The 21,749-nt window shown below is 39.5% G+C and overlaps 1 protein-coding gene and 1 non-coding gene across 4 annotated transcripts in view; one reads left to right on the top strand and one right to left on the bottom strand.

Annotated features, from left to right (window-relative positions):
• Positions 1–21,749, top strand: part of LOC126259706 (helicase domino) — a 444,931-nt gene that overhangs the window by 179,668 nt on the left and 243,514 nt on the right. For all 3 annotated transcript variants that reach the window (XM_049956690.1, XM_049956698.1, XM_049956682.1), the window contains exons 23-24: positions 6,374–6,672; positions 12,834–13,036. In XM_049956690.1, coding sequence (XP_049812647.1) covers positions 6,374–6,672; positions 12,834–13,036 — 502 coding nt within the window. The remainder of the gene's footprint in view (positions 1–6,373; positions 6,673–12,833; positions 13,037–21,749) is intronic.
• Positions 3,326–3,399, bottom strand: Trnas-cga (transfer RNA serine (anticodon CGA)). Its single transcript has one exon. It is a non-coding gene; the product is annotated as a tRNA-Ser (tRNA).

The raw sequence follows: 21,749 nt of genomic DNA, 5'->3' as shown, positions 1-21,749 counted from the left end.
CCACGTCCAGTTTTCTTGAGCTGCGCTTCAGTTTTCAAGGGACATTTTCCCAACCTGTCTGTCCTGACAGTGCCACAGAATTCAATGCCCCTTTCTTTCAGGGCAATTGCTAATGGTATAGAAGAAAACCAACTATCAGCAAACACTTTGAAATGCTGTTTCTCTGGCAATGTTTCCGTCAATGCCAAAACAATATCCCCAGACAAACCTAATCCTCGATCACTGCAGGTGTTTTTGCCAACATAAATTTCAAAATCATACATCATGCCTGAAGCACCAGCTCTCGTAAAAGATTTGTAGCCCCACTTGTGAGGCTTATTTCTTATGTACTGTTTCAAACCACTTCTACCCTTGAATGGTATTATCTGTTCATCAATAGCTTGGTATTCTTCTGGAGGGAGTGTCTTCAATGATGACTGCAATGCAGATAAAAGTGGGCGAATCTTGAAAAGTTTGTCACGATTACTATTAGCTTCGGGCAAGTCTTGATTATTGACAACATGAAAATACCGCAGTAGCTGGAAGAAGCGAGTTCTGCTCATCACATCAGCTATTGGTGAATACCTACACTCATTCGACCAGTATAAATGAATGGAAGGCATTTTGATTATGCACATGTGCAGTAAAATACCAACAAACTGCTCCATTTCATTTTTGCTCGTCTGCAAAGAAACTGAATCTTTCTGCAAAGCATAGATATTAGATTGCTCAGCAATGAGTTCAAATATGTCATCATTCATAAATATTTTATAATATTGCAAAGGTGTCATTTCCTCTACTGGTGGTGGTGGAAGTGATCCTTTCCATTCTGTGTCTTGTACCACAAAATCACTTTTTCTAAATTTATAATCACTACGCTTACATCTATGTTTTACTTGCTGCTGCTGCTGCTGCTCCTGCTCACGTGTAGATGGTGCTCCTGCATTCGTATTGTTGTCGCTTACATCTGATTTTGGCTGAGAATCAATAACTTTACCACTCCTGACTGCATCATCCTGAAATTTAAAGACATTGACGTCTAAAATACGTAATTATACTTATAATTATGTACTTTCTCAATATTGTTACTTCTGTTAGTGGTCCCTACCTTTGGAAATTCATATTCTGTCTCTTGCTCCTCTCTAATTGCCGAAATTTCAGCTCCATCCTCCTTTTCCACCATCTGAATGAAATTCATGACAGCTGCTTCGGAAATAGCTTTAGAACTTTCATCAATTTCGACTTTCATCTTTATCTTCATCCCCAACATCTGATATATCCCCATCAGGGACATCAATGTATGCATTGAACTCATTATCGGGTAAATTCATAATATATTCTAGGTCAGCATCAGTCAAAAAGCCAGACATAGTGACGCAATATTTAAAAAGTGTCTAGAATGTGATGTTATACCTGCAAAGCAAAATTTCAAACACCTACATCAATAGATTTGTAAAGCGAGGCATTATATTACGGAATTTCCACTCAATTCCACTGTTGCTTTGAAGCAACATAAGGTTTTTCACAGTTTATCTTATCTGGAAATCATTATGCAAGTCAAATGTATGATGTACTTATGCAGGAAGGATTGTCACAACACACGATAATTATTTGACTGTTAACGAAAGTGCAAAACTTACGTATTTTACACATTTTTTATTATCAATTCTTCACAATGAAGACTCCAGCAACTAGTCACGCTCAACAATTGTTTCCTTCTTCCCGCGCGTTAGCGCCTGCCATCTGTTGTCAGGAACAGTCACTACTGGCATGGAGCTTCAAGTAAACAGTGGCAAAGAGTAGTTAAAATCGGTTTGATGCAAAATACATCTATGGAAAGACTATGTTTCTTATAAGCTACACTGGTAAAGAAAGGGTTGTGTACACTGCCAATGTGTAAAAAAGTGATTCAGAAGATCCCTTATTGTTGAAAACTAAAAATTTCATTGTGGCATACTGGGTATAAAAAAATAACTCCACAAATGCTCTGTTGTGATTCATTGTTAAATTAAATACTCTATAATCAACATGAGAAATGTGTCTGCAATAATGGATTCAGAATCACATGTATTAGAAATATTCTATGCTATTATGGTATGTGGTCAGATGAATTTCTTGTTGAAACATACCATTTCATCCCCATTTGTGGAGGACATCTTCTCAGAGACCTAATACACATTATTGCTCACTAGCGAACGAAGTCAGGATGTGCATCAGACTTACAAAGAAGCTACAACCCTCCTTGAAGATGTCAATTACAGACAGGGGTGAAACATAAAGTTTCAGTAAAAAATTCACCTGACCACAGCTTAATACTCAGGAATGTTTTAATAAGTGTGACATTTCCAGTTGTGGAAGTTTATATTTCACAATTAGAAAGACAATAACAAATTAGTTCACTTATTACCTTATTTACAATGACATATTCATTCCCTACAGTATTTATAGATAATAATCAGACAACAATTGTAATGCACTCTGTCATTAATACGACTCATGTATGTTGCATTGTTTTTATCACTATTAGTGAAATATGAAAGAAAATTGAACTTGTGTTTATACATTGGTAATACTGTTTACAAATAATTTCTTTATCTATTTATTTGAGAAAGCTTCTATCACAAACATTAATGTTGCCTATCTGAATCAATAAGATATTAAATTTTTGCACATACTCGTGAACACTGGATACAAAATGTCAACTCCCACTCTACTCAAAAGAGAGGGGTGCAGGATGGAAATTTATTTTGCAGTTATGTTGGGCTGGTCCCAATGACCAAAAGAAATCGTACTGATTCACCTTCTACAGCTGCTGCCCAAAATTTCATCAGTAAGCTGCACCGTTTTGTTCTGGCTCCTGTAACTGTGTGCTACCGTACTGCGGCACAAAGATTTCACTGTGTACAAGGACTGCAGATACATAAATGCAAGCAAACTGTCAGTTATGGTACTTTACATTGTTTCTACCAAGATGGTAATTAAAATGTAGACTGTGCTTTCTGAGAGCTGACTCATCCTTTCTGTGAGAGTCTGTTAAAATTTTAGAGGTAGCGTCTTAAACTTGAAGTTGCATAACTTTTTACTGTTGTCTGTTAAAGTTGTAGAACTTGTGTTGTTCAGTCAAAAAATTTTAATTATTCCTTGTCTGCTTATTTACATTGTGCTCTGCTCATTTACATCATGCTCATATTCTTTATTCACATGTGTTGGAGAGTTGCATATAAGCAGTAGTAAATTATTTGAATTTGTCGTTTCAAAAAAGTCATGAGTCAGAAAAGTGCAAACTTCCTACACCATAAACAATCTGAGAATTGAAAACTAAACTTCCTGGCAGATTAAAACTGTGTGCCCAGACCGAGACTCGAACTCTGGACCTTTGCCTTTCGCGGGCAAGTGCTCTACCAACTGAGCTACCCAAGCATGACTCACGCCCTGTCCTCACAGCTTTACTTCCACCAGTACCTCGCCTCCTACCTTCCAAACTTTACAGAAGCTCTCCTGGGAACCATGCAGGACTAGCACTCCTGAAAGAAAGGATATTGCGGAGACATGGCTTAGCCACAGCCTAGGGGATGTTTCTGGAATCTGAGAATTTATTGTTATTTCAATGCCAATAGTTGTCGAATCTTCATGGACCATGTAGCATTGTGCATTTTCATTTTGTAATTTATAGTTTAGCATAAAAGTAGTGCAGCCTCGAGACCACATGAGAAGAAATACAGATGCCAACAAACTGTAACTAATTATTTATTTACGTAAAAAAAAAACACTTCATGAACTGTTGAAAGTCAAAAAATAACAAAACTGTATCATTCTGGATCCAACTGAAGATGCCTTAGAGTAAGAAAAGTGCAAAATATGTGTGGGAAAAATGAAGCACAGTTGCAGCAAGAAAAGGCAATTTATTTACAAAACAAATGATTCTGGACAATTTCTCTATCTTGGCTGCAGCTGCTGCTTGTATCTACAACATCTGTATGGCAACATCTCTTCTTGGCTCTATTGACAGCTATTATTTTTGCCTACAGTAATTTGCACTTCACAGTTGAAAGTTGTCATTTTTAAAAACATCTCATTGTTTATGATGCCATATCTCTTAAACTGTATGCATACAATGACATGCTTCTTTAGGTACATTCAGTGGCATATGTGGATATTGTCTCCGAAATATGTTGCGAATAGAGTCAGTAGCAAAGAAATAATAAATTTAAACATCATTCATGATGCAGCCGTTTTTCACAAATCTCAGTGTTACGAGGTGTGGCTAGAAAAAAACCGGACTAGTACTGGTGAAACAATAAAACGAATGCAATAAGGCTGAAAGTCGCGTGGCCTGTCACGTTACTCGCTCCGCCTACTGCTCGAGTTTCATCTGCCTCCTGCACTCAGTCTGCCCGTGGCGTCTGTTTTAAGTAGTTGACGTTTTGTCTGTGCGTCGGAAAATGTTGAGTGTACAGAAAGAACAGCGTGTTAACATCAAATTTTGTTTCAAACTAGGAAAATCTGCAAGTGAAACGTTTGTAATGTTACAACAAGTGTACGGCGATGATTGTTTATCGCGAACACAAGTGTTTGAGTGGTTTAAACGATTTAAAGATGGCCGCGAAGACACCAGTGATGACACTTGCACTGGCAGACCATTGTCAGTAAAAACTGATGCAAACATAGAAAAAATCAGTAAACTTGTTCGACAAGATCGCCGTTTAACAATCAGAGCAGTGTCTGAGTTAACAGGAGTTGACAAGGAAAGTGTTAGGCAGATTCTTCATGAAAGTTTCAACATGAACAAAGTGTGTTCAAAAATGGTTCCAAAGTGTCTCACAATTGAACAGAAGGAACGCCGAAGAATGATTTGTTCTGACATCCTGGAAAACATTGAAAGTGATCCCACCTTCTTACAAAATGTTATTACTTGCGATGAATTGTGGTTTTTTTACTTACGATCCCGAAACTAAACGCCAATCGATGCATTGGAAAACTCCTGGTTCTCCACGACAAAAAAAAAGCACGAATGTCAAAATCGAAATTCAAGGCAATGATGATTGTTTTTTTTTGACATCAAAGGGATTGTGCACATTGATTGGGTACCAGAGGGACAAACAGTGAATCAGCATTACTACATTAGCGTCCTGGCTACCCTACGTGAGCGAGTACGGAGAAAACGGAACGATTTGTGGAGAAAAAAGTCATGGATCCTTCACCAAGACAATGCCCCAGCTCACAGTGAGTTGTCAGTGAAGACGTTTTTGGCAAAACACAACATTCCCATCTTAGATCATCCACCCTACTCACCTGATTTGGCCCCCTGTGACTTTTTTCTTTTCCCTAAAGTCAAGTCAGCTTTGAAAGAAACTAGATTTGAGACTGTTGAAGCAGTAAAAGAAAAAGCGACAGAAGTAATGTATGGATCTGCAGCATTGCTATGAACAGTGGAAAATTCGTATGGAGCGGTGTAGAGGCCGAGGAGGAGAGTACATTGAAGGAGATAACATGAAATTGTAAATAAATGTTTTTTCCAGCATCAGTCCGGTTTTTTTCTAGCCGCACCTCGTATATCTCCTGAACTTCGGTTTTTACCCCACAGCATTTGTTGCCTGACAGTAAGGGACATGTGTACCAAGTTCAGTTGAAATTGGTCCAGTGGTTTAAGAGGAGATGTGGAATATACATACACACACAAACACATATATACATCCCTTTTTATAATACATTTGGATTACCGGTTATCAATAAAGTAATAATATTACAACTTAAGGCAGTGTTCTTTTGTCCTTATTGACTCATGGGTTACTGTTGACCCTGCAGATTATATCTGCTTTTTTGAACTTATGTGGATATGATTTCTAGCAATAGTACATCTGAGCTCTGCAGATAAAAACTAGCTCTTCAGTTTATACTACTTCAACTTAAATTACTGTAATTTCTCCCATATCACCTTTATTGCCTATTCATTGTTTTTCTCTCATTTCTCACATTTTGATGCTCCTTCCAAATAAATTTCATATTTTACCATACACTACTGTCCTTTCCCTGTTAATAACACGTCCATTACTCTTCTAGCCCACTGTTTTTTCAGTCACTTTTTTCTTGCTTTATTTAAACTTTTCAGGTATGGTTTTAATGCATTTTGTTTTCACTCTTCTTATATTAATTTGTATTTTTGTTTGATTTAATTCTTGTCTATGTAATGGGGATTTTGGTTTCCTGTGAATTTTCTAATTTTAAGCAGTTGTTAAAAATGACTCATCTGTGCATAATCTTTGATAAACAAATGGTGATAAATTTCTAATAATCTGAATGCAAATAATATGGATAAAATTGAAATGTGGAGTTTCCAACAATATTGTTCTTGTGGTTGATATTTCATTTCTTTGAATTGTGTGTATTGTTTTAGCCGGAACTGAATAAAAAGCGACATATGAAACGGAGAGAAAAGCTTTGTACGATTAATATAGTCAATCAGAGGCGATGTGCTGCTTGTCCAATCTATGGGTCTGACTTAGTTGAAGCAGTTAGAATTGTCGATCAGCAGTGTACGTCACGTGGATGGAAGAGCAGTGGTTATGTTCATTGCCAACATGCACATAGGCAATGTAACAGACCAGAAGTTTACTGGAACACTACTGAAGCATTAAAGGCTGTGATTCATACAAATACTTCGTATGTCGACGAACTGAAAGATGTATTTTCAAGGTTAGTTTTTCTTTCTTTTGAAAATTATTTCATGTAAAATTACATTATTGATGTGTAGCCTCGTCCAAATCCCATGGGGCAGTGAAGTTGAATGCTAGTGACACAGTAAAACTTCATATAGTGATAATACAAACCACTCACAAGTATGCAGAAGAGACACTATAAAACTGTTATTGTTTTGGACATTTCTTACATTCCAGTAACACATGGTGCATGACTTACATTAAACTGCTCTAAAATTCTTTTTGAGAAATACAGCTAACAGCTTCACAAGAACCATTTTTACGTTTCATAGCAGATTTGCTTTTAAACTGTATGGAAACTAGTTGACTTTTTGAACGAATCATGTAATGACACTTTTATGATTATCATGAAATACTATTACGCAGTTTCAGTTTTTCTGCTGAGACACATTTGTCACTGGTGTTTCAGACAATGCTAGATATCATAGCTTGAAGCATCACTTGGCCTCAAAAATTATTTTCAGTATTGGCTTTGAGGTGGTAAACATATAGGTACTCACTTTTATTTCACAGAAAAGTAAGGAATTCTTAGAGCTACAGTAGCACGTTTACTTGCACTGCTTTTCACATTTTTGAATTTACAGGGAAGACTGTTTTAGTGTCTGTTAACACTAACATTTACTTTATAAATATCCCTGTCTTTTCACTTTTTAGTTTTTCTAGTAACTCAGCAAGATCATTATCAAAATAATTGCTAGTGAATTCTGGACTTGCAGCCAACCAAGTAAATAAATCCCTCACAGTTGAAAAGAAAAACAGAGGTTAATTTCACCTTAGGAGAAGTTTTCTTTAACTGTATGTGAACAATATACCCACAGTATTTCAATACATCTCTTACGGTTTTCCCTCCTAGCTAACTATTGCAGTATCCTTGACAGTGGAGCAACTGATGGTGATTTTCTCCTCTTTGATGTCATCTGTGGAAAGACAACACTCTTCGTTAGAGTGTGTTGTGGTCATCAACTCTGAAACTTTGGCATCCTTCCATGATGTTGGTTCCTCTTTGTAAACTGTTTACATTTGTAAATTTGATTTGCCTTAGTTTAGTATAGCTATTCCATCACAGAAGCATCCTGAAGGTGTATGACATTTCTGGACATTGCCGTAAACTTCGTCAAACAGGAAGCACCAATTCTCTTTAACGATTTGATTCATGCATTACACTTGTGGTAGTTGAGGACTTGCCCAGTCTCAGAGTTATTGTTAATTGCATGTGAAGTACCATTTCCAAACACAGACTGCAGTCATGAAACCTTCACTAATTGCACCAGTGAGCATTTAATATCTTTCACCTGTAATACTGAATGATCTCTCATTGTTCCAAAAAACATTTGACTCAGTATTAGATCAAAGCATAGTAACAAAATTACAGTCATATGGGGTATGAAATAAAATTTGTGACTGGATTGAGGATTTATTTTGTAGAGAGGATGCACCATGTTACTTAGGGCGAAGAGCCATTAACAGATGAAGTAATTGTGGTCATACCTTGGCCTTGCTGTTCATCTTGTATATTAATGACCTGGCAGGCAGGATTAGTAGTAACCTCAGAGATTTTAGAGATGATGCAGTTACATAAATGAAGTACTATTTGGAAAAAAAAAGGCTGCACAAATATTCAAGTGGATCTTAATAAGATTTCAAAGTAAAGCAGAGATTGGCAACCTGTTTCAAACGTTAAGAAATTGACAATTGTGCTCTTCACAAAATCCTATGAGTACAATATCAAGAATTCACATTTGGAATCAAATCAACTCATTCAGATACCTAGACATAACAGCTTGGAAGGATGTGAAATGGGATAAATGAAGCTCAATCATAGATAAAGCTAATGGCAGTCTTTGATTTGTTGGTAGGATACTGGGAAGGTACAGTTGGTCTAGAATAGAGATTGCTTGTATAACTTAGATTGTTACTCAAATGTGTGAGACTCATAGTGGTTATTGAATGTGTTCAAAGAAAGGCAGTGTGAGTGCTCACAAGTTCATTTGATCCGTAGGAGAGCGTCACAGAAATGCTGAAAAACCTACGTTGAGAGACACTTGCAGATTAGACACCAACTATACCGTGAAATTCTCCTTACAAAGTTTCAAAAACCTGTATTAAATGGGGAATCTAGGAATATGCTGTTATTTATTAGGCATCACTCCCACATGTATCAGGAAGACGAGATTAGACTTAACATCAGGGCACACAGAAGCATTTAAGCTTCTACTCATCCTATGCTCCATACATGAATGCAATGGGAAGAAACCATAATGTATGGTACACTTTGGCATGCTGTTCAGAGTTATTTGCGGAGTGTAGATATAGGTAGCAGGAGTCACAGTTTGTCAATTTTCACAGATTATTATACTAGGAAAACTTTTGTCGTAGCAAACACAGTGAATGAATTACCAAGTTTCTCAAAATTCCTACTTGACCTTATGTGCAAACATTATTTATTTTCAGAAAGGGCCCCTGTATGGTACTGCCATCCAGTTACATTATATTCCATTCTTTTCAAATTGTCTTTATGAATTTCAGTATTCTGCAACCAAACTTAACCACTTCATAATGTGTCTGTTAAATGTTGTTATCTATAGATGCCTTCATGAAAAGAAATTCATCTGTATGTGTAAGTAAATTTTGAAAATAGTTTTTTTTTTTATCTGACTCATTAAAAACCAAGTGATAATCATGTAATGATGGAGTTTCCTTGTAGACTGGGCCAAGTGGAGGTTCTGGCCAGATAGTTACATGTCTGAAGGATGTGTGTGGATAATGTAGTCTGTGGCGCAACTATGGTCGCTTGTGTGGAATCCTCTATTACAAATATATTTCCAGATCATCAGATTTATTCAAAATATAAACCTGTTTCATTGATCAGCATCTGCATCTATATACACAAGCCACTGTGTGGTGTGTGACAGACAGTACCCTGTAACACTTATTAGTTGATTCCTTTCCTGTTCCATTCCCAGACAGGGTGAGGGAAAAATGACACACTATATGCCTCCATATGAGCACTGATTTCTCATATCTTATCTTCGTGGTCCTTAAAGTGAAAAATATATTGGTGGCAGTAGGATTGTTCTGCAGTCAGCTTCAAATTCTAGTTCTCTAATTCTCTGTAGTGTTCTTAGAAGAGAACATCACCTTCCCACCATGGATTCCCTCCATAACACTTGCATGTTGTTCAAACATACCAGTAACAAATGTAGCAGGCAACTTCTGAATTGCTTCGATTTCATTCTTTAATGTGACGTGGTGGAAATCTCAAACAGTCAAGCAGTACTCGAGAATAGGTCGCACTAGAGTCCTGTATGTGGTCTCCTTTACAGATGAACCACACTTTCTGAAAATTCTTGCAATAAACTGAAGTTGAGCACTTCTCTACCATAATCCTCACTTGCTCGTGGCATTTCATATTGCTTAGCAATGCTATCCCCAGATATCTAAATGGCGTGACTGTGTCAAGGAGGACACTGCTAATGCTATATCCAAACATTATGTGTTTGTTTTGGTTTATTTTTTTGTACTCGTCCACATTAACTTATATTTTCTATGTTCAGAGCCAACTGCCATTTATCAAACCAACTAGAAATTATGTCTATGTCATGTTGTAACATCCTATAGTCACTCATCTTTAACACCTTCGGTTACACCTCAGCATCATCAGCAAACAGTAGCAAATTACTGGTCATCCAGTCTGTCAGATCATTTATGTGTACAGAAATTAATAGCGGTCCTATTGCACTATCCCAGCCACTCCTGGTGATAACCCTTGTCTCCGATGAACATCCACCATCGATGTTCTATTATTTAAGGAGTCCTCGAGCCACTCACATATCGGGGAACCTATTCTGTATGCTCAAACCTGTATTAACAATCTGCAGTCTGGTACCGTCTCGAATGCTTTTCAGAAATCTAGGAATATAGAAACTGCCAATTGCCCTTCATCCATAGTTCATAGTATATCGTGTGGGAAAAGGGCAAGCTGTATTTCATGTAAGCAGTGCTTTATAAAACAGTGCTGATTCATGGACATAAGCTTTTCAGTCTCTAGTAAATTTATTACATTCGAACTTGGGATATATTCCAGAATTCTGCAGCAAACCGATGTTAAGGATACTGGTCTGTAATTTTGCAGGTCTGTTCCTATACCCATCTTATTTACTGGAGTCACCTACACTTTTTCGCCAGCCGAAGTGGCCGCGCGGTTCTGGCGCTGCAGTCTGGAACCGCAAGACCGCTACGGTCGCGGGTTCGAATCCTGCCTCGGGCATGGATGTGTGTGATGTTCTTAGGTTAGTTAGGTTTAACTAGTTCTAAGTTCTAGGGGACTAATGACCTCAGCAGTTGAGTCCCATAGTGCTCAGAGCCACCTACACTTTTTCCCTGTCAGTTGGGACTTTGCACTGGGTGAGAGAATACCAATAAATGCAAGCTAAGGGGCAAATGTCACAGAGTAAAACCGAGTTGAGATTCTGTCCCGACATGGTTACTGGTTTTTTTTTTTTTTTTTTTTTTTTCCAACACTTTCAGTTAGTTCGCTATGCCAGGGATGCTATTACTGTGTCACAGATGACTCTATGCTATGGTCAAATGATGGTACATTTGTGTAATTCTCCTGCATGAATTATTATTTAAACATGGAATTTAATTTTGCTTTTGTTGTGTATCTTCGGCTGTCAAACCAGACTGGTCGATGAGTGACTGGATGGAACTGTTACACTCACTCAGCAGTTTTATGTAGGACCCGAATTTTCTTGTGTTTTCTGCTAGATCTTTCACTAAGGTGTGAAGATGGTAGTTGTTCTGTGTGTCGCGCGCAGATCTTGTCACTCATGCACAAATCTCTACTAACCTTTGCCTGTTCACTTGCCAATTCTTTTTTGAACTGAGAGTGCAACAGCCTTCTCAGCATTTTCGAATTTCTTTGCTAATGCTTTCTCAGCATTTTCGAATTTCTTTGCTAAACCACGGTGGGTCTTTTCTGTTGTCAGGGCACTTACTAGGCACATACTTGTCCAGAGCATGATTTACATTCTGTATAAAGTTTACCCATAATTCCTCTTGTCCATCATGCCAGACCTAAATGATTGCAGTTCATTGTCCAAGTTAGATGCTATCAACTGCTTATCTGTTCTTTGTAGCAGAAACACTCCTAGCCTTCTTGACCGATTTATTAACTTTAATAACCTCAGTAGATTTGATGACATCATGATCTCTAATTCCTGTGTCCGTTGATGAAGTCCGGCCTCGTTGCAACTACGAGGTCTAAGATATTTCCATTACATGTGGGCTACTGAACTAGCTGCTCAAGACAGACATTTGTCTTAATTTGTTATTGAGTTACTCATTTTGAAGATCATGTCTGTTCAGTGAAGACACTGTATTTTGTGCCATAATTCTGTTTGATATGTTGCTAGAATTCTTTGTTATGTCCACTAAGTTTCTTTGGTCCTTTTCCAAACTGAACATTGCTGTTGCAGTTATACCTGTATTATGGCTAATTTTTAAATTATTGTTGCTTATGAGAGAGCTTGCCCACCCTGTTCATTTGGTTTTAAAATTTATAATGTTCTTCCATTGTTATTACTAACAAGATATTTGTTGCCAAGTGACCCTTTTTATTAATTTAAATCCTTTCCCAATTTTTCCATTGAACCATTCTAAACTAAGATAGTAGTTACATATAGAAATATTTGTGCATTCTATATTACCTCATGTCAGTTCTTTTGTAGTTATGTCACCAACAAATAAATTATTTTCCGTATAATTTGTTTCCATCTTGCAGGACTTCTACTTCCCTTCACATCTATTCCCCCTCCCCCCACTTGGCATTCCAGGTTACATTACATGCCTCTGTGACTCAGTATGTCTTTGAACATCTGCCACAGATCTGTTAAACTTTCCCGTAACTTTTTTGTGCTAGCAGATAATACTTAACATGTTATGCATATCTCTCTGGACTGAACAAAAAAATTAAAAATAAATGGAAATCCTTAATACTTCTGTATTGCAAAGCGTTGCTATACCCTCACTCCTGGGATGTCAGTTCTAAAAATAAGACAAAAGGATTTATGTTAGTGCTTGTCATATCCTGGAAATGTATTTAATTACCATTTTTCTTATGAATAATTTTTTTTGCAGGTTCCTGTTGTTTGTGCCAGCAGTGGCAGCACCTCAGCCAAAATTTCATGTCTCTCACCCCCCACCTTCACGATTGTGGGAAGACAGAAGATTTACAGCTGAACTTCAACGGGAGTTGTCACCTCGTTGTGCATTGTTGTATCCTGTAGTGAGTGCAATGGCAACCCAGTTTCCTGATCCCAGGCTTATTCAGTATGATTGCGGTGAGTAATAATGAAGTATCAGCTGTCTTTTTCCTATATTACTTAGCTGCCCGGGTAATATTTTCATTGATTTAATGTAATACCCTCCCATTATGTGGGTCTTAAGATGAAGTTAATGCACAATTTCTCAGCAACTGCAAATGTTATTTTCAGCACATTAAAATACTTTCATTAAATAATTTGAAGCTAGCCGTAGGCAGTAATTTTATCAATCTTCACCACGTAGCTTACTGCTAGTTGTATTTCCTTGCCTCAGAACTACAGATTTTTTTTTTAAATAATTGTGTGTTACTACATGAAATAAGTTAAATTCCTGAGCATTACTTCATAAGAGTAGCAGAATATGTGCTTCAAGTCTGTAACCTCCCTATTACATTAAATTTACAAAGTCTTTACAAATCTTCATTGGGGAGGGAATATGTGGTGCAGTCACTTAATTTGGTGTGGCAGTCATACTACAGGTGCTAGGTACAGTGTAGCAAAATCATGAAAAAAACTGTATGTATGATTAATTTATCCAGTCATGGACACAAACTTGTATAAGACTCAGAACTAGCAAAATTTATTTTGTGATGTAGGCCTCTACACTAATAATAATCAATATGTGATATTAATGTTAACCTGTAATTAACATAAAATAAGGGAAAGGCAACTCCCTACCTATAGAGAACTGATGTGTGGCATCAGTTACCAGTCTTCTGTAGATAAGTTGTTGCCCTTCCCCAAAAGGTCCCTCCTCAAAATTAGGAATCAGTGGAAAAAAAATTGTATGCAGAACACTGTGAGCTACATACTTTACACCCCCCACCCCCCATTTTGACTGGTTTGATGCCTTAAGCTGTCTACTGTTTATTCCTGTATTGTGCTAGTCTTTTCATCTCAATATCCTCTATAATTTGTTGTGCATACTCTAGTCTTGGTCCTCCTCTGCTGCTTTTCCCCTCAGCAGTTCCTTCCAACACATATCTAAAGGCAGTTTCCCTTTTGCAGTTATGTACAATGTCATCAAAATTCACTTTAGGGGATTTAGAGAAATAAAAACAACTTATATGTAATGTAATTCTTCAGTCCTTCCCAGCAGTCAGTTGACATCCTGATGTGTCGGGTATTTTGCCACATAAAGCATCGTGAATGAGCATTGTTCGTGCATGATATTTTGACAGTGTTACTTGTTATCTTCATTGTATGCTACCTTACACTTATTGTTGAGTAGAATGGGTCCAGTATTTATAGCTATAGCCTACCCCCTCCATGGTAGACTCCAGGCATTTTGTCTACAGTCCGTTCCATCTAGCAGCATCCTTAGCCATTACCTCTTCAATCTGGTGTGCCTGTCCACACGCTAGTGTTTCATTTTTGGTCCACTGCAGTTCCAGGTGTTCCCTCTGTACACTTGTCTGTACGGCAGCATTGCGTTATTAGTCCAGTTCAGTTCTATGTGGATGATAACCTTCTTGATCTGGCTTCATGATAGGGAGAGATTCAGTGAGTTTCTGAAACATCTAAATACATGCCACCCAAATATTAAGTTCATCTTGAAACTGGAAAAGGATGGCCAGTTGCCATTATTGGATGTACTTGTCAAAAGGACAGCTGACGGGTTGTTCGGCCAATGTGTGTACCTACACTTGCTGATTTATACCTGTAAGCCTGGTACTGTCACCACCCTGCACATACGAATGGAGTTCTGTTGACATTGGTTCACAGGACACCCACCGCATCAGACAAAGATAGTTCAGCAGCAGAAATAGAGCATTTGTGATCAGTTTTCTGCAAGAATGGATACATGGCCAAGCGGATTTGGAAGGCCCTTCAACCAGCCAGTCCATCACATCATCCAGAAGAAGAGCAAGATGAGGCATAGACTGTGATATACCTGCCCTACGCAAGATCTGTTTCTGCCAAAATCATTAGGTTTCTCAAGAAGCATAACAGCAAATGTGTGTTTGCTCTACCTTCCAAAATAAGAGGAGTAGTGGGAAATGTGGAATGTGTACCTACACTTGCTGATTTATACCTGTAAGCCTGGTACTGTCACCACCCTGCACATACGAATGGAGTTCTGTTGACATTGGTTCACAGGACACCCACCGCATCAGACAAAGATAGTTCAGCAGCAGAAATAGAGCATTTGTGATCAGTTTTCTGCAAGAATGGATACATGGCCAAGCGGATTTGGAAGGCCCTTCAACCAGCCAGTCCATCACATCATCCAGAAGAAGAGCAAGATGAGGCATAGACTGTGATATACCTGCCCTACGCAAGATCTGTTTCTGCCAAAATCATTAGGTTTCTCAAGAAGCATAACAGCAAATGTGTGTTTGCTCTACCTTCCAAAAATAAGAGGAGTAGTGGGAAATGTGGAATGTGACTCGGGGCTATGAAAACCAGGAGTTTATAACATACCCCACCGATGTGGCATTTGTACACTGGAAAAAGAACTAGAATGTAGAAAGCCAGTGCAAGGAACATCAGAGACACCCAACTAAGCAGGCAACTATGTCAGCCATTGCTGAGCACTGTATGGAACTCAGTCATCCATTGAAGTATGATGAAATGAAGCTACTGGCACAGACCCCCAGATACTGGGATCTTACAAGAGTGTCTCTATGGAATATAGTGCCCTAATGCAGGGTTGAGTGGCTACAAGCTAGGATGGTGGGAGGAGGTGATGGAGGTGAGGGGCAAGCCCAGCACACTCCAGAGAAAGGCAGCTGTAAATGTGACAAGTCCTTTATTAATGTATTTACGCTGCTTGATACAACTCTTGGTGGCCGGCTGGCCACTGTATTCCACTGGACTGGCTGTCTGCCTGCCCCGTGTTGCTGAGGCGGATACTCCACTAAGTGTTGATGAGCTGTTATATAAGCTGGCCGTGTGGTCCCCGCACCAGTGGAATGTACTCGACAATGACACATTTGCTACAGCCCTGGATGACGTCCGGCTGCGTCATGGCAGGGGATGCTGCGTTCAGTGCCAAAACTCCTGTCCTGCGATGGTTGACGACAGCTCGTGTGTACGGGGTGCAATTCTGGGCAGGAGTTGGCCGTCCTGCTAGAGCTATCCTGGGATGGCCAGCTGCCTTGTGGCATCAAGTCCAGTGAGAGATCTAATTCTTATAGCTGTTGCCCTGACATGGCCTGAAACTGATGACTTTTAGTGACAGGTCCGTGTGGCATCCTCATCCAACACAGGCCCATCGTAGGGCTGCAAGACTAAGAATAAGTCCATTGCAAAAATGTATAGTGCTCATAGTCAGCAGCAGTGTGCTTGTGGTACATATGTGGCACCACCAGTCACGTACGCTGAAACATCACTGCCACTGTCGGTGTGGAATTCTGTCTTGCCCCTTGCTACACTAGTCTGTGCAGCATCACTGAGTTCGCTGCTTCAGCAATCTAACCTGCCTTGCAACATTTTGTTGTTGTTGTTGTTGTTGTTGTTGTTGTTGTGGTGTTGGTCTTCAGTCCAAAGACTGGTTTGATGCAGTTCTCCATGCTACTCTGCAGCTCTATCCTGTGCAAGCTTCTTCATCTCCCAGTACCTACTGCAACCTACATCCTTCTGAATCTGCTTAGTGTATTCATCTCTTGTTCTCCCTCTACGATTTTTACCCTCCATGCTGCCCTCCATTATTAAATTGGTGGTCCCTTGATACCTCAGAACATGTCCTACCAACCGATCCATTCTTCTAGTCAAGTTGTGCCACAAACTTCTCTTCTCCCCAATTCTATTCAATACCTCCTCATTAGTTATGTGATGTACCCATCTAATTTTCAGCATTCCTCTGTAGCACCACATTTCGAAAGTTTCTATTCTCTTCTTGTCCAAACTATTTATCGGCCGGCTGGTGTGGCCAAGCGGTTCTAGGCGCTTCAGTCTGAACCGCACGACCGCTACGGTCGCAGGTTCGAATCCTGCCTTGGGCATGGATGTGTGTGATGTCCTTAGGTTAGTTAGGTTTAAGTAGTTCAAAGTTCTAGGGGACTGATGACCCCAGATGTTAAGTCTCATAATCCTCAGAGCCATTTGGACCATTTTGAACTATTTATTGCCCCTGTTTCATTTCCATACATGGCTACACTCCACACAAATACTTCTAGAAATGCCTTCCTGACACTTAAATCTATACTCGATGTTAACAAATTTCTCTTCTTCAGAAACGCTTTCCTTGCCATTGCCAGTCTACATTTTGTATCCTCTCTACTTTGACCATCATCATTTATTTTGCTCCCCAAATAGCAAAACTCATCTACTAGTTTAAGTGTCTCATTTCCTTATCTTAATTCTCTCAGCATCACTCAATTTAATTCGACTACATTCCACTATCCTCGTTTTGCTTTTGTTGACGTTCATCTTATATCCTACTTTCAAGACACTGTCCATTCTGTTCAACTGCACTTCCAGGTCCTTTACTGTCTCTGACAGAATTACAATGTCATCGGCAGACCTCAAAGTTTTTATTTCTTCTCCATGGATTTTAATTCCTACTCTGAATTTTTCTTTTGTTTCTTTTACTGCTTGCTCAATATACAGATCGAATAACATCGGGGATAGGCTACGACCCTGTCACACTCCCTTCCCAACCACTGTTTCCCTTTCATGCCCTTCAACTCTTATAACTGCCATCTGGTTTTCTGTACAAACTGTAAATAGCCTTTCACTCCCTGTATTTTTCCCCTGCCACTGTCAGAATTTGAAAGATAGCATTCCAGTCAACATTGTCAAAAGCTTTCTCTAAGTCTACAAATACTAGAAACGTAGGTTTGCCTTTCCTTAATCTATTTTCTAAGATAAGTCGTAGGGTCAGTATTACCTCACGTGTTCCAACATTTCTACGGAATCCAAAGTGATCTTCCCTGAGGTCAGCTTCTACCAGTTTTTCCATTTGTGTGTAAGGAATTCGCGTTAATATTTTGCAGCTGTGACTTATTAAACTGATAGTTTGGTAATTTTCACATTTCAACACCTGCTTTCTTTGGGATTGGAATTATTATATTCTTCTTAAAGTCTGAGGGTATTTCACCTGTCTCATACATCTTGCTCACCAGATGGTAGTTTTGTCAGGGCTGGCTCTCCAAAGGCAGTCAGTAGTTCTAATGGAATGTTGTCTACTCCCAGGGCCTTGTTTCGACTTAGGTCATTCAGCACTCTGTGAAAGTTTTCACGCAGTGTGGTGTCACCACCAGACACCACACTTGCTAGGTGGTAGCTTAAATCGGCCGCGGTCCATTAGTACATGTCGGACCCGCGTGTCGCCACTGTCAGGATCGCAGACCGAGCGCCACCACAAGGCAGGTCTCGAGAGACGTACTAGCACTCGCCCCAGTTGTACGACGACGTTGCTAGCGACTACACTGACGAAGCCTTTCTCTCATTTGCCGAGAGACAGTTAGAATAGCCTTCAGCTAAGTTAATGGATACGACCTAGCAAGGCGCCATTAACCATTTGTAACATTGCATGTACCTCAAGATAGAGTCTCACTTGTATCATCCAGAATGCTGTATACCAAAGGACAATATAAAAGTTAAGTGTTCTAGTAGCTACGTTCTTTTCTTTATCACATTCATTACGAATCCTGTTCCAGACTTAACGCCAGACGGCGTGAGTTGACGCGTGCCCTTTCGGCTACTTCACTGTGGACTGGCTGCCTTAACAGTCCACAACACGCAGTATCATATCTCCCATTTCATCTAGATGTACATCCTCTTCCATTTCCATAATATTGTCCTCAAGAAAATCGCCCTTGTATAGACCCTTTATATACTCCTTCCACCTTTCTGCTTTTCCTTCTTTGCTTAGAACTGGGTTTACATCTGAGCTCTTGATATTCATACAAGTGGTTCTCTTTTCACCAAAGGTCTCTTTAATTTTCCTGTAGGCAGTATCTATCTTACCCGTAGTGAGATATGCCTCTAAATCCTTACATTTGTCATGTAGCCATCCCTGCTTGTTTGTATTCCTTTTTGCCTGCTTCATTTACTGCAGTTTTATATTATCTCCTTTCATCAATTAAATTCAATATATCTTCTGTTACCCAAGGATTTCTACTAGCCCTTTTCTTTTTACTTACTTGATCCTCTGCTGCCTTCACTATTTCATCCCTGAAAGCTACCCATTCTTCTTCTACTGTATTTCTTTCCCCCATTCCTGTCAGTCGTTCCCTAATGCTCTCCCTGAAACTCTCTACAACCTCTAGCTCCTCTGATGACGAAGAAATTGATGAAATTTATGATGAGATAAAAGAAATTATTCAGACAGTGAAGGAGACAAAAATTTAAGTCATGGGTGACTGGAATTCGATAGTAGGAAAAGGAAGAGAAGGAAAACGTAGTAGGTGAATATGGAATGGGGGTAAGAAATGAAAGAGGAAGCCACCTGGTAGAATTTTGCACAGAGCATCATAACTTAACCACAGCTAACACTTGTTTCAAGAATCATGAAAGAAGGTTGTATACATATGGAAGAGGCCTGGAGATACTGGAAGGTTTCAGATAGATTATGTAATGGTAAGACAGAGATTGAGGAACCAGGTTTTAAATTGTAAGACATTTCCAGGGGCAGATGTGGACTCTGACCACAATCTATTGGTTATGATCTGTAGATTAAAACTGAAGAAACTGCAAAAACGTGGGAATTTGAGGAAATGGGACCTGGCCCTCTATGAACAAGACTTGGTCCCTTGGGTTAACTCAATATCAGTTTCATATCTCTCTACATGTTGGTTCAAAATACAGAGCAAATTTATAACCAAAACAACTAGTGACTTGCCCACACGTCCTTGATACTACATCCAATCTTACTTGTAATGCTACTTACTTATTAGTCTATTTAACATACTAGTTTATAATAGGGAAACATTCCACGCGGGAAAACATACTAGTTTTGCGTTCTGGCAGTTTAATCTTCACAGCTTGCCCCATTGCTTTCTTTTCCCAAACCTACGTCCTCTCTGCACCCAAACTACAGTCTCTCTCTCTCTCTCTCTCTCTCTCTCTCTCTCTCTCATGCTGTAGGGATCCATCCTACTGGAATCTGGGCTATTGGAGCTTTATGCTGACAATTACAGGGTGGCACACGAAATTTGTTACCATTTTGTTTTTGAATACAAACTTTATTGTCAATACAATCTGAAAGGAACATATACTACAATGAAGAGCCGTCCATGGAGATTTGTTCTAACTCAGCACATGCTCAATGTGTCCACCATTTTGTTTCCTAACTTCCTTCAAATGAACACTGAAGTTAGTGATTACCCTACGTCACATGTCTTCCGTAATTTCACTGCAAGCTTGAAGAAAAAGTCTTCTGAGCTCCATTAAATCACATGGACGTTTGGGGAAATTTTTTTCCATTAGGTACCCCCAAAGGAAAAAGTCACATGGATTGAGGTCTGGACTATTGGGGGGCCAGTTTTGTCCGTCATTGAATCGACCTGGAAACCTGAGTGAAATGATCCGCATGTCGAAATGCTCATGTAAAAACTCCAACACAGTGTTTGCAGTATGTGGCCTTGCTCCATCTTACATGAACCACTGCGTGTTGAAGTGCAAGGCAGTAGCAAGAAGCTGTGGAGTGAAGCTATTGCGAAGCATGCTCAAATAACGCTCACTGCTCACAGATTCTTCAAAGAAAAAGGGTCCAATAAGTCCGTGACTGGAAATTGCTGCCCAGGCTGTAATCCTCGGAGCATAATGTCGTTCATGAAGCACTTGTGGGTTTTCAGTGGCCCAAAAGCGTACATTTTGTTTGTTAACCACACCGTCTAAATGAAAATGTGCCTCGTCTGAAAACCAAATATTGTTGAGAGTTTCTTCCCTATCCTCCGCCCACTGAGCAAACAGTAGTCTCTGCTGCTTGTGTATTTATTAGTGAGCTTCTGTGAACAGGTCATCTTGTATGGGTACATATGGAGGTCACTTTTAAGAATGCATTGAACGGAGCTTCCGGATATTCCCAGTTGCACTGCTGCCTTTCTACACGATTTCCCGGGACTTCTCTGTACAGCAACTCGTACCACTTCAATATTCTTCAGCGAACAAACAGGCTTAGGCTGAGGTCGCTTCGCTTCCAATACTGTTCCTTCCTGTACAAATTTGTCGTACAACCTGTGGATGGTCTTCTTGCAAGGAACCCATCGTGAGTTAAACTGTTGTCGAAAACGTTCTGAGTCACAACAAGGCTTTTCATTTCATGAAAAACTAACACAATTGCCGATCGTTGCTGTGTCGTCAGTCTTCCATTGTGAGCCGTTGTTGCTTACTAGTCTCCTAGCGGCAGTATCATGAATTACACATCATTTCATAACTAATTTGTTTTTCCAAGCTCTGCTGGTACTGCTGTAGAGATCCCAGCGGGATATCTTATGTGCATCCGCAAGTCGCCGAAGTGGCGTCAACTCGAAAGACTTGCACTGGGCGAATGGTCTACCCGACGGGAGGCCCTAGCAACACGGCATTTCCATTTCCTTATGTGCATCGTAAATTGTGAAAGAAACAATTGGTAACACATTTCGTGCACCACCCTGTAGCTCTCGACCTCATAAGCTCAGAAGAATAAAAGCTACATACAGCAGAGTTAGAGCCAATGTGGCACTCGGTGTAGCGGAACTCTAAATCATGTTACACTTTGTTGTCCTTCTGAACTATGGTTCATGCTGCAATAACTGCTCGGCTAAAATGCGCCCTTCCTGTATGACAGTGAATTGATACA

This window comes from Schistocerca nitens, chromosome 1 (assembly GCF_023898315.1).
Source record: "Schistocerca nitens isolate TAMUIC-IGC-003100 chromosome 1, iqSchNite1.1, whole genome shotgun sequence".
NCBI classification, from domain to species: domain Eukaryota; kingdom Metazoa; phylum Arthropoda; class Insecta; order Orthoptera; family Acrididae; genus Schistocerca; species Schistocerca nitens.
The sequence above is the reverse complement of the archived record's forward strand: the minus strand, read 5'-3'. Positions and strand labels throughout refer to the sequence as shown.